The sequence below is a fragment of the Silurus meridionalis genome, chromosome 20, assembly GCF_014805685.1.
Source record: "Silurus meridionalis isolate SWU-2019-XX chromosome 20, ASM1480568v1, whole genome shotgun sequence".
NCBI classification, from domain to species: domain Eukaryota; kingdom Metazoa; phylum Chordata; class Actinopteri; order Siluriformes; family Siluridae; genus Silurus; species Silurus meridionalis.
The window spans coordinates 14,698,689-14,725,712 of record NC_060903.1 but is presented as its reverse complement, the minus strand read 5'-3'; the positions used below and the strand labels follow the sequence as shown (position 1 = coordinate 14,725,712).

The following is a 27,024-nucleotide window of genomic DNA, read 5'->3' as shown; positions in this document are numbered from 1 at the left end:
ACTGTCAGTCGTCGTATTTTACACTTTTCGTCATTACACATAAACACACACACCCTGAAAATTATGAACAGAACCTTTCAAACTGAACATGTGAAACACTACACTACACACACACACACACACACACACACACACACACACACAGCCTCACTGCAGTGCACTGCACTTGAATAAAAATTCCTAGTGAATGCCCAGGAGCAGAGCATCACGATACACACCTCAGTAACACAAACACACACTCACAGCGGACCTCCTTCATCTGCACCTCTCCCATACAAGCAGCTCTGCCTCTCTAACAGTCATCCTTATTATACACACCACATCCTGAAAGATGTCCTGCTTCAAATCCTCACCATAAGTTTTTAATAACTGGTATTTATAATATTACGTGTCAGACCTGGTAGGCGCAGTTCTCCTGGTGCACCATCCTGCTCTCTCAGTGCATCCTAGAGACGAGTGGAGATTATGGAGGAGGGGGAACCTGGGACTGATCTTCTGGAAAAAAAAAGGAGGTGGAAGCCGAGAGAGGGAAGATAATGACCTGCTATCAGATGTTCAAAGTAAATCTGCTGGTACTGGTATGCTGAGAATGCTCCTAATATGAAAGACTGGCAGCCTCTCTCTCTCTCGCTCTCTCTCTATCTGAAGGAGGGATCAGATCCGAGCTCCACCGACAGGAAGGGAACGAGGGAGGGGTACTGAGAAGTGAGAGAGAGAGAGAGAGAGAGCTAGTGGTTAAGGGGGAGGGGTTAGAGTGTTCTTCTCTCAGTCATTCGGTCGCTTTCTGTGGCAGGCGGAAAGAAGGAAAGAGTCAGATCTACTCCTCAATGACCCTCTGATCCAATTGCGGAGCAGCGATGGCGCAGAGGGAGGGCAACATAAAAGACAGGGCAGGGCATGAGAGAAGGAGGCGTGACCTTGTAATACTGAAAGGGAATGTAAATGTCCCATGGAGTGGGAAAGAAGACAGGATAAAAAAAAAAGTGTGGGAGGAGAGGGAACTGAAAGAAAAGGACTTTCTGGGACAAAAGAGCAGCAGAAGAATTCGCCTGGCCTGGAGCTGAGGCGCGTCGGAATTTCAATTGCTGAGGCAAAGTTGAAAACATTTGAGGATTTTGAAGGATATGAAAAACAAAATCCACTCATCCACCACATCCAGAATTACATTTACTTCATTACTGTCCACAAACTTTTGACAATACATTAAAAGTACATATTGGTAGTGTGCTGAATTGTGAAACTTAAATTCACGTCCCTCTAATAATAAGTTAATAATAAGCCTGTAGTAGTGAAAATATTAAATCAATGCTACAATAAATGCCTTTTAACAGCTGTATGTTTTTCCACTATTGTAGAATTTTCCAGACAGAGAACTTTGTACTCTTGGGTATTTTTTTGTCTGTGCTTCTTTCTATAAATTATCGTTTCTATAGTTAAAACTCTGTATATTAGATGCTCCTTATAAACTGATTAGACAATGTTTGTAATCTGGTCATATGGTGCAGTTTTCAGGAAGCAGATGTGCATGTAGCATTATTGGAATGGAGTCTTCAGCATCAGGGATTTGTAATGATCAAATATTCCACCAAAGGAAAGTCTTCATTCCTGAGGAAAAGTCATCCCAAACCGTTCAAAACAGTTGTTAATCTTTTTGATGAACTATTTATACTTTTGTGTTTTCTTTCACATACAATTTGTACAAAAACACATCATTTGGCTTCATTTCGAATTCGCAGAAAACCGCCAACGCGTGGAAACATGGACAAAAATGTGTCCTGTTATACTTTCTGTGTAATATTGATCGATTCTATAGGTTGTGGTTTCATAAGAATGATATTAAGAGTTTAAATGTTTTAGGTAAGACACCCACTATAAACAGATAAACTGTATACCGTAATTTCCGGACTATTAAGCGCACCCATATGTAAGCCGCACCCACTGAATTTGACAAATATTTTTATTTTAAACATAAATAAGCCGCACCTGTCTATAAGCCTACACTGAAACTAATGAACTTTATACAGGCTTTAACGAAAGACAGTGTCTGTTACACGGTGTAACAGGTGAAATATGTTGTGGCTCCTTTATTAAGAGCAGAGCGGTATTTTGGGAATAGCCTGCCGCCGCATTTTTCTGGTATTACTGCATGTGTGCAAGACCGAGGAATATGTCCTTATTATTTTCTGATGCTCATTTCTAAGTTTCTTTCACTAACCCCTAACGCTGTTGCCAAGAAAAATAAAAAAGCATGAGTTTTGGAAACCTGTCTGTGTTTATTTGATTTCTGTTGCAACTGGAGTTAGCGAGCTCTCCCTTCACCCAGACTCAACACGTTACAACGACTTGTATCTAAACAGTAGCCGATCAAGAAAGTCATTGTTCACTGTCTTCCTCCTTCCGTGGAAGTTTTTTCTCCCGATGCCGTGCAGCTCAGAACACAGGTGAGGTGCGTTTTTTTGTTTCCGTACGTAAATTTCTTCGGTCTAATGTTATGGGGTTCAGTTTTTTGGCTTGAAGTTAAATTAGCCGCTTTGTTGTTGAAGCCGTGGGGTTCAAAATGTGGGAAAAAAGTAGCGGCTTATAGTCCGAAAAATACGGTAAATAAAAAAATTTACACTGTTGTGGTAGAAATAGAGAGAAACACTTCAGGATATGGCATCATTGGCAAATAATGAGCTTCAGGGTGCTATTTGGCTTTTATGTGAATAGCACTTTGTGGATTCTGGGTAAGAAAATGCTCCAAGAGTTGTTTAGAAGTTGTAAAATAAGTGTTATTATTTAACCTCCTGAAATGTGGTTATGTACTTGTGCCAGACTTTACTTCAGGTAAAAGATTAAGCTAGTGGTTTAAATGAATAAACATTCAGGATCCTGTATCCCAGACACACACACACACACACACACACACACACCATCCACGGTGCACTGGAGAATAAATCACCTTTCATTACAACTCAGTTTACTATAGTGATGCATGTGTACTTATGCAATGTGTGTGTGTGTGTGCAAGAGTGTTAATCCCTTTCTCTTTCTGAAGCCCAGTACAGACATGAGGGAGTCTAATCCATTTCTGCCATCTGGCCTATAAAGCAACATGAAGCCAAGCTAACCAGATTAACCCTCTTCTCTCTTCCTCTCTCTCACCACTGACAGCACGTGGCACTAGAATTCTTTCTTTTTTCTTTTCCTTTTTTTTTTTAGAAATGCATCATCCCTCAAGGAGGACAAAGCCCACACATGCCATATTACATTCATCATCATTATTTAGGCTCCGTGTGCTCGGAAAACACAGAGCATTCGACAGTGCCGTGTGATGCCACATATGTCCCTTTGGCACACGGTGTAGCGGAGAGAGCCCACTGTTTTTCCCCGCTCATGAGAAGTCATTAATCACACGGAGCATAGAAAACAACGCGTCACCGCTGGGGTTCGAGACCTGGATTACGTCTGTTTGAGGCATAGATCTTAAATTGGATGTTAATTGATTGCAGGTCAAGTATCATGGATTAAGACATAATTCAGCAGATGCATCAGTGCTGTGAGCTTTCAATGGGTTTAAAAAAAAGGTTGTATTATATCCTTTTTAATACAACATTAAATCCATATTACACTGTAGAAACCTGTATATCTGTATGTCTTGGAACATGTTCGATCAGAGATGCATAGTATCAGATGTGTGTCACGATGCACACAGCATTTCTTTGGACGTGTTGCCGATACCCGGACACTGCCAGATCACATGACCAAAAGACAGCATAGGATATATAGTTACACAACCTCATTATAACACAAAGAATGAGCTTTTAAATGACACCAGCCCCAATGCTGGGATCTACAGTGCTGCAGAAATTGGAGCTCTACCTTCGGAAACTCGAAGGAACTCATTATATTTCAACCAATCATTCTCAGACAAGAGACCATGTTTATTACATCAAATTCTTTGTATTATTTAGAAATTGATTAATAAATAGATCAAGAATATAAATGTGGTATATCAATAAAAGTTAGTGGACACCAGACCATAATATTTGTATGTGCATTTTTTTGAACATTACACATTTAGTTCACATTTACACTGCCATTAGAGAAGATGGATTAATATTACTGAAAAAAAATATATACAGGAATAAATCAAGAATTTGGAGAAATTGGGACATTATAATAATAATGGATGATATAATAATATTACAAATAGTAATACATATGATTTATAGATATGTATCTGAATATTAATTAATCAATATATTTAGACATCATATTGAATAAACCAAAGACATGAAAAATGGGTTCTTCATACACTATATGGTCAAATGTTTGTGGACACCTGCCCATAAGATTCATATCAAATGTTAAAATTAATATATAGACTGATTTGTTTGTAATAAACACACCATATGGACAAAAGCTTGTGGGCACCTGATCATAAGATTTTCATGCTTTTGTGAACATCCCATTCCACATGTAGCCTTCAAATGCTGTTATAATAACCTCCACCCTATCAGAAGTGGAGCTTGTGGAGATTTGTGTTCCATTCAGCAACAGGTGAATAAATAAGGTGTTAATAAAATCAGGTACTGATGTAGATAAGTTGAGGAGGTCTAGGTTGCAGTCAGCATTCCAATTTATCCCAAAGGTTTTCAGTAGGGTTGAAGGTCAGAGTTCATTAGCAGGCTATTTAAGATCTTCCACTCCAAACCATGTAAACCATATCTTCATGGAGCGTATACACTTCATTAGCTTATACACTTCATAAATGTGTATATAAATACGGTAAACCTGTAGTTTTTTGCAGTATTAAACTTGTTTGTAGGAGTTCATTTATTTAGATTTCTACAGGAAAATCACAGTTTTGCATCATCATTTAGAAAGAAAGAAAAACTAGTCTTTTCAATCAATAGTCATTAATCAATACAGGTAGGCCCGGAGTTTTGAGGGTTCGACTTTCGAATGTTACAGAAAAAGAAAAAAAAAAGAGAAAATATTTACATTTTCGTGTCCCATTTTATTTTCGTATGATAAGTTGGGACACTCCCGCCTCACTCTCACCAGCAGTCGACAGAGTTCAGTTGTCTCGTGTTAGAACATGAATTATTATTTTTTTTGCTGTTTTTAAAGCCTTGTATGTATGAGCGTTACTCGTTGCCACAATCATATATATTTTAAAGTTTATACATTACAGTACTGTAAACTGCTGTGTCTTGATTAAATTATGTTCTGTATTTTGTTGAATTATTACAAATGACAGCATACTTAGGCATGACATAAGCTAGGCCATGTCTCGACTTACGATATTGGTGTCATTAATGCATCACTATTATAAGTTGGGGAATACCTGTAATTATCATCATAATGATAAGAAAATGAATAATAATAATAATAATAATCAATAGTAATGCTTTGCTATTCAAAGTTTAGTTTAAAGTATTCTAAAAATTAAATTGAATCAAATCTACGAGCCAGTAGTCAGTAGTAGTAGTCCAGTATTCGATCCTGACTGCAGTCTATTATTTCATGCCTGATGCTGCAATGTTTATTTCAACGGAGACAGGATCAGATTACTATTTAATAATCATTTGAAATATTTCTTGATGAAGGTATTTTACAGTACTAGGAATTTGTCTTGGTGTATAAACATATACATATACCAAATATGTACATTGTTTTAAAATGAACTAGAATAAGTAAAAAAATAAATGAAAATAAATAAATAAAATGGAACCATTTCCTATTATTATTATATGAAACCACCTCAAATATCTCCACAAAAACACAAGTCCTGTCACTGGTCTAAGGATGGCCGTGTTCCATTATATGTCGAGATTTGGCTCCTGAACCAAACCATGAGGCAGACAGTAGAGGCGGTCATTAATCTCTGTTACACAAGCCTTCAGTTTCTCCACCACCAGCCAGTGCAGACTGAAATGAGCTGGAAGGAGATACATCACGCATCAATTGTCTTGCTTTAGACAAAACCCTATATGACTTCCATGTTTCCATTCAGCATACAGAGTATTCGTCTTTTATTTGCCTGTATACTGTATTTTTGCATTGAACATTACATATATATCACTTTTACAGTCAAATGGTGGATCTGCTGCAGTGCTGGCAACCTCTCAAAGAACAAGCTGTGTGTGTGAGAAGCTCAGAAATGCTCTGAAAGCACCAAAGAGGTAAAATCCCAAAACAATAATTATTACACACACACACACACACACACACACACACACACACACACACACACACACACACAGGTTTTCAGCATATAACATGGAAAACAACAATATTTTAACAAAATCCTGCAGGGAGGTTTTTTATTTATGACCTTTTTTTATGTAAGTTGGATTCTGACATGTTTCTGAATATCATGCAGAAAGTAGAAAATGATACTATTTCCAGAACTATATATAATACATGTTTCCCTTGACAATTATTATGTTATTGTATGAATCATATAAATCTGAATATGACCTCTTCTGGTCAGGTTTCCACAAACTTCAAAACCAGAGCACTGATATATTAATATGCAGAATGTGCTATATGTGTGCAGATGTAAATTTGTGCACTCACTGTAAATTTCCTGACAAGAGAAATCAATAACTGAGGACTTATTTCGACTCATTACTCATTTCTCATATCCACCTGGGCATGTACAGAAAATAGGTTAGACCTTGGTACTTATAGGACTCATAAACACGATGTGTGAAGTGTAACGATAACGGTACCGTTCCAGTGTCATGTCCGATGAAAAGCACTACATTTTTTGACAGTGGGCTAAAGCTGAAGCTCAGTAAAAAAAAACCCTACCTATTTTTGTAAAAATTGTCTGCCTCCTCACGAGATCACTGAGCTGAAACTTTGTCTCGAACCCATGGGGGGATTTAGATGTGAGAATCTCGTTTTTTTCTTTTTCAAGATCACTTTATTTTCCTCTATCCAGTTGTCTATTTGAGTAAATGTACTTCTTTACTGTTCTTAAGTAATATCTACGATATCAGCAACTTTTACTCTCTACTCAACTACATTTATGATTTAATATATGTCCTTTTTACTTCACTATATTTTAATGGACAATGACTGTTACCAATCAATTGCTTTTTGTTCGTTTCACATGCTTCAATGAAAAAGAAACGTTAAAGAAACGTTAAAGAAACATTTAGTTTTATTTGAGTTTGACTTTTTGTGTAAATGGTGAACATGGGCATGAACAAGGAACTTTTCTAAACAAAAAAACATCAACTCCAATAATAATAAAAAAAAAAAAACGGCAAGGTTTTTTTTGTATTGACACCGAGACATTATGCCTCTTTGTGCTTTAGTAGTCTAGTAGTCTTATTTTACTTGCCATTGTTGCTTTTGTGCAGTAGATACGAGAGTTTATTTGTTTTTAGTATTTTTTAGTATTTTTATATTTTTAAGACAATTTTGCGCACTCGTTTGCGTTGGGTCCGAAGGGTCCTGCGGTACTCCCGCGGAGTGCAGGTCTCAACTTCATATCACAGTCAGCTCTGTATATTTGGTTTTACTTTATCTAAAATGAATTAGAAACCAGCTCGCATGGCTGCAGCGCCCTCCGGTCTTTGAGTAGCCATGAGGGATGTGCATCTGCATAACTGAGGCCGATGCGATTCGCATCTCGATGCATTTCCAACGATACGATACATTAAAGATACATATGAAGCAGCTACCGATGCGATGCGATACGATTCGCCCCGTTACGATGCGGTGCGGCAAGATTTCAATTTGATTCAACGCATGGCCCTTTCACAAACAGGCGTTTGTAATGCAAAAATAAAAGAAAAAAAGATTCAATTCAATCGTTTCCTGTTCTGTGTCCAGAAAATGCAGCCCTAGCTCTGCCACGTTAAAGTATATTTTACGTGACTTTCAGGACTTTCTTGGTCTCCGTAGCATTGTGATACGTCATATGCGAATCTGTAGCCATGTGTTTATATTTTGACTCCTTTATGTGTCCACACCGTCTTCCCATTGGTCCTCGTGATCATGTGTTGTTTCACGTGCAACCGTTGTAGCTTTCCAGTTCAGTTCATGCCTCTATATGCACCACTGTATCTGTTTTACAACATAACTCGTTCAGTTCTCTAACAATTCCAAATCTTTTGTTTTATCCCCTTCATTTAAGTTCCTCTTCTCGTCCTTGTTCATCCCTAGTTCACGCAGTTTGTTAAGCTTCACCTGTTTCGGAAACTTCCATAGAGTCTTTTTTCGTCGTACAGTCTGACATTATGACAACCGAGATCCTACAATGTGACATAGGGATCATGTGCGTACAATCTGACAAGCAACAATCGCAAAAGACTATTAAAAATCACACAGTGTGCTCCTGGCATTAGGCTGACGCTTTGTTATGCAATGCGATAGCGGTGAGGTCATCGCCGGGTAACGAGAGAGCACTTTGTATCAATGACTTTGCGTTATTTTTTCACCCACTGGAAACAGATCCTCTTTTTTTTGTGCTTCGTAGGTATGTAGGTATTTTAGGTTTGGAAGCCTTCCGATGAAGCACCAAGACTGAGACACATTAAACATACTGAAACATTTCGATATATCAATGAAAAAAATGATTTTTATGATATTTATGAACTATGAAGTATGCTGCAACTTTTGCACTTGACTTACACGTGCTTGCAGTGGTGGGCAGTCAGGACCAGCAAAGTCTTCTCTGCTGGCCTAAACACTATCAGAAGCACTGACCTACATTTACAACCTAAATTCTAATATTTGTTCCATGAAATTGTATACATTTTTCCAACAGTTTATTCTCTTCATTTCATAGCGTTTCTCTTGGCTGCACTGCTTCCAGTACGTGTATGTGGATGTTCGATTTTTTGTCCAATCAGATTTCAGCCTCTATGTGCTGCCATGTCAATGCCCAGGGCCTTCAAAGTCAGTATTGCTGGCCTTTTTTTTTTTACCATAGTCTTCTTAAGAAATAGCTTTGTTTCTTTAACCAATCAGATTTCAAATTCGCCTCACAGGGCAGCTAGCTGGCGCAGAATAGCGTCAGCATGTTTTCGTCCTCTGATTGGTTGCTCAGAGGGAAACTGTTACAGCCAAGTTCGACTGTCAAAACATGTGTGTAGCTCTGCACACATTGATACACCTGAGTTAGACTTTAAGAAAAAGAAATTGATTTGGTCTCGAATATACTTTAAAAATACATTTTCAAGAAAAGCTAAACATCATGAGGAGGTCGGCTAACCCTGAAGCTAGCTAGCTTGTCTCAGCCTGGGAAAGGGTTTGTTCTTCACTTCCAGACCAGTGAACACGAGCGGTACCACTGGATTACAGCCTCTGAGGAGCAGTTTAAATTATAAGTATGCGTCTCTGGTGAGTTGGTTGTATTTTATTAAAATCTTTATGTTTTTGTCATGTTATTAGACAAATATTGATTCTGAACTGCTCCAGATGATGTAGGTGCACAGTTGCGGTGGTAGTGTAGAGATTTGGAGTCTTAACTGGGTTTCTTGCTTTAGTAAAATGATATTCACACTCTATATGTTAAAAGCCGGATTAAGTCGGGTAAGTCCCCACTGAAGGCCCAGGTACGAAATGCATGGCCCGCCACTGCGTGCTTGTGAACACGTGCTTTTCAATGTCGTGGATATTAAAATACATTTTGCTCGTTTGAATCCCTCAAAGCAAAGCAGAAGTGAAAAGAAGATCTGAAACAGAGAATTTATCAACCGCTGTTGTGGTGATATTATTAGTGTTTCAGCACCCAGAGAAGTTTAACAGGCGTTTTAGAGTCCCTGGTCTCCTTATTAATGTCTCTACTCTTTATTTTCTCTTCCTCTCGTTTTGTGCACGAGCAGTTCCATGCTGCTTTTAGAATGCTGACATTTAGAGAGCTGACAGCAGTGTGAACAGAGAAGTAGGACTGCATCGATCTGAGACTGTGAATCAGAATCAAGATCTATTTAGGCTTTAAACAAAAGAACACACCATCCAGTGTGACCTGGCAACCTTTCTGTCCAACAATCCAATTCATTACTTGCAGTGTCATGATGAGATCAGACAAGGAGGAGAGGAGAAGAGCAGAAAACAAGAAAAGAGGAGAAGAGAGGAGAAGGGAAGAGAAGATGAGAGGAGAGAAGAGGATAAAAAAAAAGCAAAGATGGGAGAATAGTAGTGAACAAAAGATAAACAAGTGAAAATAAATGAAAAAGCAGAATAAAAGATGAGAGATGAGAGATATAGATGTGAAGAGGAGAGAAGAGACGAGGGAAAAAAAAGAGAAGATGAGAGGAGGAAGAGGAAAAAGATGAGAAGAGATGCAAAGATGGGATAAGAGAAGAAACAAGAACAGAAGAAAAAGAGAAGAGTAGAGAGGAGCAGAGAAGGAAAGAAAGAGAAGATGTGAGGAGAGAGAGAAGAGCAGCAGATGGAGAAGAGAAGGAAATGGAACAGAATAAAAGGGAAAAGAAGATGAGAGATGAGAGAAAAGATGAGAAAAGGAGAGATGAGAAGATATGAGAAGAGGAGAGAAGAGATGAGAAAAGAAGAGTGACCAAAGGGGAGAAGATGAGAGATGAAAGAAGAGAAGAAAAGAGCAGAGAAGAGAAGAGAAAATGTGAGGAGAATGTGAAGAGAAGAGATAAGACAAGAAGGCAAGAGGAGAAGGAAGAGGTTTTCAGATCTCATTAGAATCACACAGATTAAAGATAATCAATAATTTCACAAGCACTGCTTTTAGAGATGCAAAGGGTTAGGAAAGCCAGTGGACAAACACACACACACACACACACACACACACACACACACACACACACACACACACACACACACAATAATTAAGGGTTACATGTTCCTTCCTCAGGTTAGTAAACATTGTGAAGGAGACAGATGAAGATCTCGGCAGGAGCTGGCCCTTTGCCGAATACAGACAGAGAGAGGAAGAGAGAAAGAGGGAGAGAGAGAGAGAGAGAGAGAGAGAGAGAGAGAGAGAGGTAAGCAAATAATAAACTAAAACATGTTCAGCTTTTGCACTTGTTTCACAGCAAGATCTCTCTCTCTTTCTCTCTCTCTCTCACTTACACACCACATTTACATTCCTCATCACAATGACATTACCCCACCTCAGACACACACACACACACACACACACACACACACACACACACATACACACACACACAGATCGCTTTTCCGGTCTCTGATGGTAATGTCTTGTATTGGATTGCATTCAGCTCCTTTAGAACCACATGAGCAGACATGTAAGGATGAAAACACAATCACTCTCTCCTCTTACACACACACACACACACACACACACACACACACACAGACACACACACACATGCACACATTTATCTCTTCCTTTCCTACACACACATACACGCCTATGTTTGTTCAACGTGTCTCCCTCACAATCCCTACCATTTAGCACAGTAGTTCCACCCAAACAGGAGAGTGGGCCTCACTGTGCGTCCTGCTGTGAATCCACACACACACACACACACACACACACACACACACACACACACACACACACACACACAGACAGAGTGTCAAAAAAAACCCTCAATTTGTTCTGGCAGGTCAAGATAATGCATTATTTGAATGATTTTCTGTCCCTCCGTCTCCTCTCTTCCCCCGTGACGGTGGGCTTTAACATGCATTATATCTCTGACATGAAACTCAATTTCCTTTCTCTCTCGCCCTCTCTTTCTCTCCCTCCCTCTCTCTCCTCTATTCTCCTCTCTCCCCTTCATACACAGTGTTTATTTAAAGGGGGGTCGAGACGTGTCTCCTGCTGATTGCTAGCCACACTGAGACCGGAGAAGCGTAACACGTTCTGACAACTGCAGGAACTGGCGAATTAGACTCTGAGGGGCTTTTTCAAACCTGATACTGGAAGCCAATCAGAAGGCTTAGCACAGGGTCAGAGGTCAGACAGCTTAACAGTGGGCTATTAGAGGTCACTGGGGAATGGCTGCGAATGTAAAAATCGACACAGGACTTTTTTTTCCACTGCACAATTCACTAGAATCTGAGAAAGTCGACCTAAAACTGCTTTTTTTTGCAGTAGATTTAGGCGTGAGGTTCAGGTCCCTGCTGGAGATTTGCAGTGACGGGAAGTAACGGAAATAAAAGTAATGCTGCTTATATCCATTGGGACTTACAGCTACGGGTTAAGTGTTCTACATCACAGAGTCCTGGGAACTCATGATCTGATAAATAGCTTAGACACAACATTGCACCCTTCGCAGACAAACATTAACTAGGCTAGAGGTTTTGACTGATTGATTGACTGAGTAAAACAATACAGAAATTCTTGGGAATTTAACAAAAATCTTTAGATCTTTACAACAACAGCTTTTGGTATTCGACTCAAAATTGAACATACAATATATAGATTTTTATAGGAAGTATTGGGTGGATGTATTTGTATGTATATTTTCCCCATGAATTATCAGACACAAACCTGTTCCAGCATGATAAAGCATGGGAGCCTTGCATGGGATGGAGTGGAAGATCTTGAGTGGCCTGCTACAAAAGCTCTGAGCTCATCCCTATTGTAGAGGTGACCCTAAATAGTTGAAGATTCAATGCTTTGATAGGAGGAGCCTGATTCGGCTACAAATCCCACCGGCGAATCATCGCAGAGGTGTTATGAAACGAGGATCGTGCCATTTTGGTTATATGGGGGTGCTTAATGTCTGATTTTCTCCCAATAAGTTAATACTGTATAAAGCTTACTGTGATAGTGCTGTAAATGTGACCGGCAGAGAAGCATATTGAAGGCATGGATTTATATTTACCAATATCTGTGAGATTCTGTAAAGGTATATATTAATCCCTCGCTTTACCGCGGTTCGAATCTCGTGCCTTCAGTTTATCGCGGAATTGCGTTTGGCTGATTTTCCTGGTCTCACACACACACACACACACACACACACACACACAACATGCACTAATATTCATGCGGGTGCCTGCGTGAGTCAGTGTGTGTGACGACTCGCTGAGGTGATTTAAGGTTTGCACACATTTCGCTGCAGGGTGTGTATTTCTAACATGCTTCCAAAGGCCAATTTAGACTTCTGCAGGCACGTCTTGAACATACACGCACACACACACACAACTCACCTTGATTGCATCACCTATACGGGACGTGCTGTTTTTCTCAGGGCCAGCTATAACCCTCAGTGTCCTAATGAAGGACTTTTTTAGCAGTTAATTACTGAGAGATGGCAGGATGTCTTACATCTGGACTCGGTGGCGTTGTAGGATGTACACAGTGGACATGTTGTAACACCTCAAGGCCGAGTAGGTTTGTATTCCTAGAAAAGAGACCACTGACATCTATGCTGAAGAATCATTTGAAACAGGATATTTAGGTCAATAATTTGTAATGTGATCCATTTAACTGTTCATGATGGGGAAAAAAACCAAATCAATCAACAAAGTATTGGTTTGGTGCTGAGCTTTGAGATGTGTGTGTTGTTTTTTAAAGTAAAATCATTTATACGCATCTATTGACAGTACACTATATCAACAAAAGTATTTGGACACCTGACTTTTCCAGCCACAAAGGTTTTCTTTCCCTAACTGTTCTATAGGACGTCTTTGGATGCAGAGCATTACATTTTGCCTTCATTTGAATTAGAAGAACTAAACCTGTTCCAGCATGACAATATCTCTATGAACAAAGCCAGCTCCTGAAGATACAATTTCCATTGGTTGGACTAAAAGATCTTGTTGGCCTTCTATAGAACTCTGATCCCAATCCATTAGAACATCTTTGGGATTAATTAGAACACTGACAGCACCCCAGGCCTCCTCACCTCACCCACATCATTACCTGACTTTACTAACTCTCTTGTAGATGAATAATCCTTACACAAATCTACACAAGCACACTCCAAAATCTAGTGGAACATCTTCTCAGAATATTGGAGGTTATTTTAACAGCAAATGGGGACTAAATGTGGAATAGGATGTTCAAAATGCAACAAATGGGGTGTCCACAAACCGCATTGTCCGCATTGTAATGAGATGATGTTTTAATTTTATATTGCTATGTTGCTATGTATGTGTGTGTACATGTGATTCAGAGGTCATCTCCATATCAGACTAGAAATGTACTTTGATATCCTGGCCTGTGCCCTAAACACCCAGTGATCTTTTCTACATTTATCACTCTCTCAGACATGATGTAACTATATGAGGGCTTTAAAAAAAAACCACCAGGCACACACATACACTTTTAAATACATACTGTGTCTGCCAAGCCTAAATAAGCATGCTCTACTGTGTTATTAGGATTCCTAGGAAATGTGGGCTGTGACAATATACATAATCATATGGAAAATCTGACTTTAAAAAGAAAAAGAGAAAACGCTCAAATTTCTGTTTGATAAATATATAATCGTCCTGTTTTATAATAATCAGATGCCTTGTGGTGGTATTGGTTTGGATTTGTAATAATATTCATGTCCACTTTGAAGTATTCACTCCAGGTGCAAATTCGAAAGGTAACACGTCTAGGATCTTTCATGCTCATGCTCACAAGTACCTGGAATTTATTTAAAAAGAGAAAAAAAACCCAGGAAAACTGCTTTTTGTTACACTCAGAGCTCAGAAAGTACAAGACATATTGATTAGATGTTTGCCAGATACTTCGATTATTAGTCATAAGGTCAATACATATTTGAAAATGCTATTCGTTTCTATTATGTATCAGTGAGTACAGTACGCAGTGTCTGACATCGTCTAGTCAAAAACTCATGTCGTGTCTGCTTTGACAGCCATAGTGATAAATATGTTAGAATTGATTCTACATTAATTTCACTGTATTTAAAAAAAAAATCTTCTGAAATCTTTTTCCAAATTTCAGTACAAAATGCTTTAGAATCAACCCACTTTTCGGGCAAGTGTTTATGTTCACGCTAGCATTTTAATGACAGCCACAAAAATGACCTGACAACAAAAAATTTAAACCTTTCTTAAGATTCCTAAAATTAGAATTTTTAGGGGTGGTATTATTAATTACTAGAATTAGCACAACAATTTAATGCACTATATATTGCTCAAAAGGATTTAACATTTAATTGCCTCTACTGAAGAAAAACAAACTTAAGATTTATAGTCTAATATGCAATGTATTTTTCAAGACTTTTCATCTTTCATGGGAAATAAACAAAAAGCAAAAGCAAAATGAGTGTGCTGTAATCTGCAGGAAAAAAGTGCTGCTAGTGGAAGTGGAAGTGTGTGTTTTAGAGATGACCTCATTCCTGTACCTGTGTCAGGTTCCCCACTTGTTGCTTGGAGTCCAGCGCTGATCTGACATGAGCACTCATTCAAACTGAGACGTCCAAATCCGAATCCCACTCATCAACAGATCTGAATAATCTAATCCAGATTCCACACAGACTCATGAGCCTACGAGGCTCCTAAACTCAAGGTGAGAGTTTGGGCAATGAATCAGGAGTTGAATGACTCTGTGTGTGTGTGTGTGTGTGTGTGTGTGTGTGTGTGTGTGTGTGTGTGTGTGTGTGTGGCACATGCGAGGGCTTGCTCAGCAGACACACACACACACACACACACACACACACACACACACACACACACACACACACAGGAGAAAGAGGGCAGTCAGTTGTGAGGCTGTCAGACTTAACCACACTACAGGCACACCCTAAAATAGTGTTGTGTAAAGCCGTGATGGAAAACTGATCTTAAATCAGTTCGACTTTGGCTCTTCAGATAGCAGTAAGGAGCTGCAGGCTTATAACACTGATCCTGGATCAGTCTGTATGGGTGCCTAATCTGTGCATTTCTTTTTATGGCTCCTAGGAAAGAGTTCCACCCTGTACCATTTCCCCAACACTGCCATACGGCATACCTCTCTCTCTTTCCCTCTTTCTCTCTCTTTCTTTACCCCCCCCCCCTCTCTCTTCTGCCATGCCAGCATTCCCTCACAAAGTGCTTTCTATTCTTGTTCCCTCATTTTTCCTTAAGTTTTCGATTTCATTTATGCGTGCCAAATAACGGTGGAAAACTCCTTCAAACTTCAATACTGTTTTTGTTTTCCATTTAAATGTAATATACATAATATATATCTAAACATAGACTCTTTATTCAGATGTACACACTGATATTCAGTCTATTTACAGGAGCATTATGGTGCTAATGGTACTAACAGTGTTCGTTCCTGGCCCTATTCCTGAATTCGTCTTCTGAGGTTTGAGTCAAATAGGGGAACAAGTTTCAAAAAAATAATAAACACAACATTTTTGTTGGATATGATTTTCACCACCACAGAAAATTCGCAAAAACGTAATGACCATTCGTCCCTTTGAAAAGCGCTTGGAAACCCTTTAAACGCAAGCTGTTTTTATCCTGCTGCGCAATACACAGTTTGAGATTGACACAACATTTCACTCTTCACACTTCAGGCATTCGTTTCTAGCGTTCAGAAGGCACCGACAATTTGCCCCAAATGAATCGTTCTTAGTAACCTGTCCATGTTTTATATGCGTCGTTCATTTCTGCTGCTTTCCTCCAAGTCCATGTGGTTTAAAGGTGTCTCTTTACCTCAGCTCTGGAGCAGCTCTGTGGGGAAATGTGTGGCTTATGTTTGTTTTGTCTGAAACTCCACTGTGATTCTCGCCCACCTCTTTCCTTTTCACATCCCTCCCTGTCTTTTTTTCTCTCTCTATCCCTTACTCTCGCTCCCTGACGTGGCATTGTGGTGAGTCTGAGTGAGATATGCAGTGTACACACACACACACACACACACACACACACACACACACACACACACATGCCCAGATTGGTCTTACTCTTTGCTTGATCTCTATATACTTTATCATTTGCAAATCAACTCTCTCGGTTTATGTTGTTTTCTTCGCTCTTTACTTATAATCTTTACCTTTCAAATAATAATAATTAGCTTGATGTGGTTTTCTTCTAATTCATGGTTTTCCTCGTGTTCGTTGAAATCATGCTCACGTCGTCCATATCTTTGGTCTTTAGTTACTTCGGTTATTGTTTGTATGACACCTCCTTCTCCAATCTGACTTCCCCTTGTCTTTTAACAAGGCTTTTCTAAGGAGACGAGGATCCTCGAACCTATAGCATTCAAATTTGTGGAATCTAGCCTCGAGACTGAAGAAGCTGCTCGGATGAGTAGTGAATCCAATCAGATAGAAGCCCAGTTGACATGACACAACTTCCAGAGATATGGACAAAAGATTTTGAACACTTGACCATAAATGCGGAATATCCTATCCCACATTTAGTCGCTATTTGCTGTTATAATAACCTCCCACTCTTCTGGGAAGATGTTCCACTAGATTTTGGAGGGTGCTTGTGAAGATTTGTGTTCATTCATGTGTCCACAAGGGGCGTTAGTAAAGTCAGGTACTGATGTGGGTGAGATGAGGAGGTCTGGGGTGCAGTCAGCGTTCAGATTTATCCCAAATGTGTTCAGTTGGGTTGAGGTCAGAACTCTATAGCAGGCCACTCAAGATTTTCCACTCCAACCTGTGACCTGTGTAAACCATATACTAATACTTCCAGTATCTATATAGCATATGCAAAAAAATGCAACAAATGAATAATATTGTTTCATTGCAGGCTTTACATTCGATCCGTGGCAGTATTAGAGGTCGATTGATTGATCGGCCGGACGATTAATCGTTCGAATTATTATTATTTTTATTAATTAGCATTGGCTGATTATTAGGCAGGCGCATCTGTCACACCAAACTGTGCGTGTACGGTCTGCACTTGCATAAGGGAACATAACTCTCCAACACCAGCAGGTGGCAGTATTGTGTATTCAGCATCAAAACAGGGAAAACTGGAATATATAAACCGTGAATATATAAAGCAAGACGTGTTCACACCTTCCGTGATCATTACAAACGGATTCATGTGGCTTATTTCACGTCGGCTCGGTGTGTTCCGGGCTAAATATCGGCACTAGCCAGAGAAAAACCCATATCAGTCGACCTCTAGTCTTCTATTAGGATTTACATCACGACACACATCCGATGCCAGGACAATTGTTACAAAACCACAGAGCACACACTTGCCATTAAAGCCTTTCCTTCGCATAACACAAAAGGTACTATACACGTCTTCAATAGTGGCAGATTCTCAATGGTCCCTTTCAAATGCAAAACTTTGGCTTATTAGCGAACTGTGCAGCTTCCTGGAGAGCCTGGTGAACAGGGCCTTATCTCAGCGATAACTTCTACCGGTCATATTTACGACCAGACTCCGTTCAGCTAAAAGTTCTCCGACTTTCAGCTGCTAAAAGCCTCCGGCGAATCTCTGCTCACGACTCAGTTATTCATTTTTCTCAGTATAAATGAGTAATTATATGTAACTATAATGGAACTTTAAGGGAAAATAGTTTAGTGTTAAGAGATAAAAATGCATTCTGTACACAGTAGCTATCAAATACATTTAAATATACCATAGAAAAACGATCATTTATGATATGTCTCTAATTTAATGAGATGCTCTCTAATTTCTTCGAAATCCATTCTGTCCCTTTTAATTGAACGGTACAGTTTACAATAAAAATGCTACTTCAAAGCGCCATCTGCGACGCTAAACCTGCTAACACAAGGTCGAAAATGCGATAATAATTTGACGTTTAAATACTTCTTTCAGTTGCGGCGTGCATCTTTAGCATTATGATCATTATCATCTTCAACATTATCGTAATCATCACCCCGATGCATCCGATGACTAATCATACAACTCTCATGCAACGGTACTTTGCTTGATCTGCCCGCTCTGGAGCATGTGGTTCAGCAGGTGCTCCGTGCAACTAGCTGTCCTAATGAGAACCTTTCCGGAAGTGAGTAGGATATTTCACGCTTGCTGAAGCTGCTAATGGGCTCAATGTGGCAGCCGGAGTGTTTCTCTTCCAACCGGAGAGTCCAGAGCTGCAGTACAGCACTGACCAGGAACTATCGATCCCACACAAACGCCAATAGTCTCTAGCGGAAGCAAGACTGCAGAGTTCAGATGTTTGGGAAAGAAGTGTGCGGCTGTCAGCTTACGGTTTTACACGCTCCACTTACTAAACAAAAGTAACAATACACTCACTGTCGAAACAAAGGCTGTAATACAGGGAAAGTTAAACAAATGAACAGCCCAAGTAAGTATATATATATTATAGTATATATACCGCTATTGTTTTTTTGCACAAACCGTTTTGTTTACATTTTGTTTAATTACAATGTTCACTCCCGTACTCGGTACTCTTTTACACAACGCATTGTGTAATATACAGCAGGTTTACTGGCGGCGCTATTTTGTGTTTGGTGTATTTGTCCTACACTGTCTTGTGTTGTCTTTGCACTGTCTGTCTTGCACTGTTTGCACCAGGTTGCACACGATGGACACTTACTAGCTGACCTTAAGATTCTGCTGTATGAACATCCCATTCCATACTTAGTCTTCATTTGCTGTTATAAAACCCTCCACTCTTCTTGGAAGTTGTTCCACTAGATTTTGTAGTGTTATTGTGGAGATTTGTGCTCTTTTAGCCACAAGGGTGTTAAAAAGTCAAAATGATTTTGAGTGAGAGGGCCTGGGGTGGGGTTCTGATTCATTTCAAATGTGTTCAGTAGGGTTGAGGTCAGAGCTCCATAGCAAGCCACTCAAGATCTTCCACTCCAACCCATGTAAAGCATATAGTCATGGAGCTGGCTTTGTCCACAGGGGCATTTTCATGCATGAATTCGATTAGACAGTTTCTCTCCTCTACCTTATAGAACTCATTTATTGGTCACTAGATGACTATTGGATAATATTATGTAAGATGATATTAGAATTTTGATTACTGTAGCTCGCATAAATCTTCTTCATACTGCTAATTCTGACACTTTGAATCAAATGTCCATTAAATCTATTCATAAAGCATACCCTGTGTCACCCACATCTTTTTTGGACGAGCCTTCATCACAATATGAAGGCTCTCTGTGCTGGCCTGCCGAGTTTAATCATACCTCACACCAGACACCCCCATATTAACAAGATGCTCTGTCTCAGTTCCCTCCCTCACTTCTTGTTACCGACATAAAGAGATAAATCTTCCTGGAAGCTGTAAGTGGGGAGAAAATGGTTCTCTATCCACAATCAGTAATGCAAACTGAATCCAAAAAAAGTGTACTATAGACGATGTACTATAGAACTTAGAAGCGTTGACTATATCAGGACCAAAGGAAGCGAAGATATAAATATCTTATAAGCTCTAAAAATGCACTTTAATCATAATTCAATGAATCCCTTATACCGGCTTGGTAATTTGAGTCAGCACGAGCCCATAAATATAATAAAAACATTTCAATGTAAAGATAATGACTGAAAATACATTTATTTTTTCTGATTGATAAACAACGCAAAACAATTTGGCTGAATCAACAAAATAGCTGAGCCAAGAGAATTGAACAGTTGAAACATAATGAGTTATATAATTGAAACTGCTATTTTTAACTAAAATTAGAGCTCCAAAGTTGGCTAAAACGCCCACTTCCATGTCTAGGGAAATGCGTTTTTCATTTCTGGAGATATTATAATATAGTATAGTATATATATACGTTATATGGACATAAAAGCAAGAGCACTGTTCAGTATACTGCTATATTCATACACACACACACATGCTGAGACTTCAATATAAATAATACATACATTCAATATAAATATACAAATATATCCTGATTTCTAATTCTTTTGCATGTTTGTCACACTTTAATGATTCAGATCAAAAAACTAATTTATTAGTAAAAGATACACAAGTGAACACAACATGCAGTTTTTAAATCAAGGTTTTCATTATTGAGGGAAAACACAATCCAAAACTACATGGCCCTGTGTAAAAAAGTGTTTGCCCCTAAACCTAATAACTGGTTGGCCCACCCTTAGCAGCAACAACTGCAATCAAGCGTTTGCGATACCTTGCAATGAGTCTGTTACAGCGCCGTGGAGGAATTTTGGTCACTTTTTCACACCACATCTTTTCCAGCCACATGTGGTTCATCCTTTAAACTGGTACATACTCTGTCTCTATTTATATCCATCCCTTTTTGTCTTATATATATTTTATACTGTAGTATTTTTAATACTTTTATTAATACTTTTATACTTTATTATTATTTTTTTTTTATATATTCTATTACTGTTTACATGTATAACATTTTTCACTATTGGACAGTCGTAATAAAAGCATTTCACTACATGTCGTACACTGCATGAGTGGGCATATAGCGAGCACCATGAAGATAGGGTGGAAGATCTTTAGTGGCCTGATATAGGGCTCTCAACCCTATTGAACACCTTCAGGATGAATTGGAACTGGGACTGTCCCGACTTTACTTATTCCCTTGTTCCTGAATGAGCCACAGATGAGTGGAGGCTTTTATAAATGTGGGATCTTTTGGTCAGGTGTCCACAAACCTTTGTTCAGACAGTGTGTGTGTGATATATAATTAAATTCCATAACTGACAACAAGTCTGCTTTGTAACATAAATAACAGGTTCATGTGTTCATTGCCATATAATATGCATCTCATTACCTCATTGCCATAGCAACAAGTTACACCAGCACTTGTACAGCTTCACACAAACAGATATAAAAATGTGTATAACTGTTTCTATGGGTGATGTTTACAGGTTTCAGTAACATGACCAGCTGGAAAAAAACCCACAGAAAATAGCTACTGTGGTCAGAAGGTAGCTCTGATGGTTTCCTGCTATAAGTAATAACAGAAACGATTGGAAAACATTACATTAAAATATTAAGAAGAGACAAAATGACATTCATGAATTTAAAAATGGCCGATGTCACACAAATGCTTGAAAATAAGAGAAATAACAGATCTTTCTGAACTGAACTTCACTTCATGACTGGCCACATGACCACCCAATGGTTGCTCATTTCTCTATAACAGCACAGGATATTATATATTGTTGCTTTAGTTTTGTGTTGATTGCTAAATACCTGAACAATTGTGTGTGTGTATATGTGTGTGTGTGTGTGTGTGTCTGTGTGTGTGTGTGTGTGTTTGTGAGAGAGGGAGTGACAATTATATCTGCTTAGTTTACACAGATTACCCTTTTGACCACAAAGACTGAATGAAGGACTGCATCTTTCCTTCCCCCTACATACCTCAAATTCTCTCAGGCAGATAATTACACACAAACACACACACACAGACACACACACACACACACACAATGCAGGACCTAGTGGCTATTGTAATCTGGCTCAGCATGTTTGCATGCCAAAGGTACACATTCACATTCACACAGACACACACACACACACAGATATAACACACATACACACAGACTGGCCAATTCATTGGGCATGCATTACAGATGTTTTTTCTACATTAATAAGAAGCGAACACATTCCTTTTCAAAATGGAGCATAGTCGTAAGTGTAGTAGTCGTAGCAGAAGAAGAAGTAGTAGTAGAAAATTGCGGGATAATGTCTGATGACAGGTATATTTAGTTTACACAGTTTTATTACTGTAGCATTACACAAAATGTCATGATGGGTTTCCCCTTTAATTTAGCAGTCACTATGCTATGCTTTGTATCTGAATACTATGCAATGGGAAAAAATATGATGCTCTGTAATTCAATATGGTACGCTTTTATTTCTTTGGTTCAGACAGACAGCAAATCATCAATTTACTGAAGTGCCTTCTTGCTTCTAACGCATTGCCCTTTCACAGGCTTTATAGTGCAAAAAACCCCCAAAGATTTAATAAAATGCAGCTCTACCTCTGCCATGTTAATCTGTATTGTATGTAACCCTCAGGATACGCCTCTGTCTCTTGAGAAACAATTTAGTGCAGAGAAATCAATCTATACCCAAATCCATATAAAATATTAGTCACACATTTTTGGTCACTTTCTAAAAGTATAGTGGATCTAATATTGGTATCGTATTGCATCAAATCATTAACTTTTATACTGATGCACTGATATGAACATACATATTGGTCCAGGTTTCTAAAATCTTAATATTTTCATAAATTTTATTATTTTCAAATTCTGACCCTTTTTTTTTTTTGGCTTGAATGAACCTGAACCATGCGTTAATTAAATCCCGCCATCTTTCCTTCACAGACATCATACAGGGGCAAACTGACTGTTCTAAAGACTGTAATAGTTTATAGTTGGTGGAAATAGAAGGCATGTCGTCCTAACTGCTGAAAGTCTCACTGATTCCATTAATAATAGTGAAAAACACGACGCAGAAGCAAGTCGTGTGCAAGTTTGAAAAATACTAAAAAAACAAAGACTCTACAGTGTATAAAGCAACTGAAATCATATCACTGCTCTCCTTTAACCTGATAAAGTACCTAAATATTATTCAGTTATTCATCTAACCGGTGATTATTCAGAAAAAAGATGAATTATTCAGCGACTGCAGGCAATCTAATAAAAGGCAGGGATGTCATTTGATGAGGGAGGACGTCTTGACATGCTCAGGGGTCTTACAAAATGAGTTCAAAATGACCTGTTATACATCTTTGCTAGGAAGTATTGACAAAACAGTGTTAAGAATTTGGTCACACTCCCTCGATCTCTTATCACAGCCAGACATGTGAGCACACAGACACACATTTCTAATAAGAACTGCAATCAAGATTACATTTACATTTACAGCGTCCACTGTCCTTAACACTGAGCGAACACCTCCCCATAGTGACCTCGATCAGAAATGCTCAATATCGGCTTACTTCATCAATTCAAACAGATTTAATTGCTTTTCAAGAAGACATTTTCCAAATCTGATAATGTCGAGTATCCATGTTTGAAACTGCTGCTATATAAAATGAATCACTACTTTCTGACCAATCACAACCGAGAAAATCCTAAATGTATATTCATGTAATAATTGAATGAAAAAAATAACCCAAAAAATCTGACACAAAAACAACAATGATGATTGCTCATCTTTTTAAACCCAAACAAAACTCTGAAACGTCAAAGCAAAAAAATAATAATAATACAAAAATCACAATATAAGCCTCTTTATTACTACAACAGTGCCCTCTACTGAGTCGGCAGTGGCATGACAACAGCAGTAGTTATGTCCAGATCGGATCATTTCAGTGACTTTGTTCTTTGACTCTCGTTCATCAAAATCAACTAATCTTATTTTGAGTCATTTAGTTAATTTCTTTCCTTTGATAAGAAATAAAATAACATGTAATTTTTCAATAAGCAGATCCCCCAACACATCTACAGTACAACCACAAACTTTGGCTTAAGTTCCAAAATGTATATATGTATATATACATATATTAATTTTGGAACTAAAGTCAAAAATGTATATATGTATATATAACTGCATAGCGTCTATGGGAGTCATGTGATAAAGGAACAAACGACTCGGACCATAGGACCCATGAGGTGATCTACTCAATTCTGTTTCCTGTGTAATGCACTCCATAGCGTATATGGGAGTCACGTGATAAAAGAACGAATGACTCGGACTACAGGAGTCGAGAGGGTAAACTACTCAAATTCTGATTCCTGTACATAATTTGCAATGCTTTGCTAATGCACGTCCAGTACGAAATGAACAAATCACTTTTTGAGACGACTCGTCCTCCTGATTCACATTAAAGATTCGTTTGAAATGAATGAATCGTTCGTGGAAGACAAATCACTACAGGAGAGTTGATTGTCAAGATATCACATGGGCTGTTGTAGAGAAACCCCAGCTGCTCTTGCTGTGAAAAAAAAATGGCGCTACAGTGCCAGGACAGCTGTTTTCTATAAATAACTGCAAACACCACTGCATTTCATTCCCTCGATCATGCTCCCTCTCGCCTTATCTTCTTCTCTTTGGCATGGCTCTGGCTCTGGCTCAGTCTCTGAGCTCACGGTCACGTGCGAACTGTCTGGCGTAAAGGACGTGTCTCCGCCGCCCCATGTGGTATCAAGGCTTTCATGTCCCACTGCTGGATTGGTTCAAGAGTGACACTATGCTCTACCAGTGATACATGGGATGTGACAAAGTATCAGCTAATACGTTGTAATATGAACTGGCTCACAAAGTTCACAAAGAACTTCAGAGGTATATGAGAAGACAGCTGAAAGTTCACACTCTGATGACATCACCATCTGTAACCCGGCTAGTCCTTGCATATACCTGCAATGTATATGTGTGTGTGTGTGCATTAAATTCACTCTCTAACTGCGACCCGATAGACATAAACCCTTCAAAACCTCACACCACCTGCGAGGCCATCTTTGCAATTAATACATCAGCCGAATTTCCAAAGCCCATCTGACGAAAGCATCTGTTTTCTCAAAAGTTTCTAACTAAAACTGTCAATGGTTTCCACCACTGACCTGCTCGCAGAGCGTATCCTTCACATAAATTCATGTAGCATGTGGTGTTAGATAGCTAGCTAAGCTGCTGGCAATTATAGCACAGATGTCACAGATGTCACAGATGTTTGTTGTGTATATGAACCAAGAGAGGAATTTCTTTTATTCGTTTCGCTTATAATGTCAAACCACGCTGCGATTCTGTCAAACCAGAACGAATTCGAGATCCCTACACCCCTGCTATGGTCAAAATGACAAAACCTTGGACTCACGTTCATGGAGTTTGTCCTTCCCAGGTTTCTGTTGTGGCTCTCCTGCTGCTCCCTGAACTGCAATCCAGCGAGGTGCCTCTCGAGCGCCGCCCAGTCCATGGTGGGAAGCTGACTCTCCTCCAACACACTGTCCTCTCTGTAACCCCCGATGCGATAGCACCCTTCGAACTCTGTACCTCCAACTCCTAGTCCGCCTCCACCACTACTACTACCACCACCACCTCCGCCTGTACCAGGGCTCTTGGGAACGGCCTTAGACTGGGGCTTCCTGGACAGGACCAGGTTACCATTCTGTTTGAGTTCTTCGGAAGCAGTGGCGGGTGAACTCTTGACTTCCTGGATCTCCTCGGCCAGGCTGCGGCCGTTGACTGCCTTCCGCAAGGTTCTGTCCTGGCCATTCTGGTTGTCAGCATCGTATTCGCTTTCCCAGTCCTCGATGACGTGCTTCTTATACTGCTGGAATTCCTCGTCCTCCTCATCGTAGTCGTCCAGGGCGGCCAGCTCCAGGCTCGGTGACGACTTGCATTCTGAGCATGGGGTCACCTTGTTGGAGTTCGAGTTGGACTCGGAGCCTGAGCGGCTTGAAGCATCGCTCGCCAAGTCCATACCGTCCTCCCGGTAATCCTAAGAAAGACACAGGAAATGAACAGAGGACTTTTAGAAGTTTTTCCTTACATTTTTTTGTGCAAGAATTTTTAAAGAACGGTTGTTGTTAAATATTTGCTCAATCCAAACTTTTCTGAAATATAAAGGCTCTAGTTGGCAGAAGACGAATTACATTTACTCGCGTTACTGTAATTGAGTACTTTTTTGTGTACTTTTACTAGTTTTTAAAATCTGTCATTTTACTTAAGTATGTTTGGTTTGAAGTAGGTTCCCTGGTGGTCAAGTGGTTAGGATGCGGCGCTCTTTTACCGCTGCGGAACGGGTTCGATCCCCGGTCAGGGAACCAACCCCAGCCATTAGGGTTGCACAAGCCTTAGGGTTGCGTTAGGAAGGGCATCCAGCGTAAAAACATGTGCCAAATCAAACATGCGGATGGTCCGCTGTGGCGACCCCTAATGGGAGAAGCCAAAAGAAAGTTTTTATGTTTTGTTTGAAGTATTGTACTAACTAAATTTTAAAATCATGTCCGTTACATGTCCTGTAAAAAAACAAAACAATTCAAAATAATGCAATAACTGTCAATGCACAATTGAACTAGCTCTATTACCAATGTCACGATATAAATATTACATAAAATAAATGAAAACTCTTATATTTTAGAGTAGATTTGCTGAAGTTGCAATAGATTTAAGCATTACTGTATAACCAATCACACACTTTTGTTGACAATGCATTGTCCAATCACAGCGTTTTGGTTCGTCGCTGCGTAAAACGGCGGAGTCGTTCGATGCGTGCGCTC

At 39.3% G+C, this 27,024-nt stretch overlaps 1 protein-coding gene across 2 annotated transcripts in view; it reads right to left on the bottom strand.

Moving 5' to 3' along the window:
- The window catches only part of schip1 (schwannomin interacting protein 1), a 344,140-nt gene that overhangs the window by 30,289 nt on the left and 286,827 nt on the right, over positions 1–27,024 (bottom strand). For both annotated transcript variants that reach the window (XR_006928793.1, XM_046876056.1), the window contains exon 13: positions 25,620–26,243. Coding sequence is in view for 1 of the 2 variants with exons in the window: in XM_046876056.1 (XP_046732012.1) it covers positions 25,620–26,243 (624 nt within the window). In the remaining variant the exon portion in view is untranslated. The remainder of the gene's footprint in view (positions 1–25,619; positions 26,244–27,024) is intronic.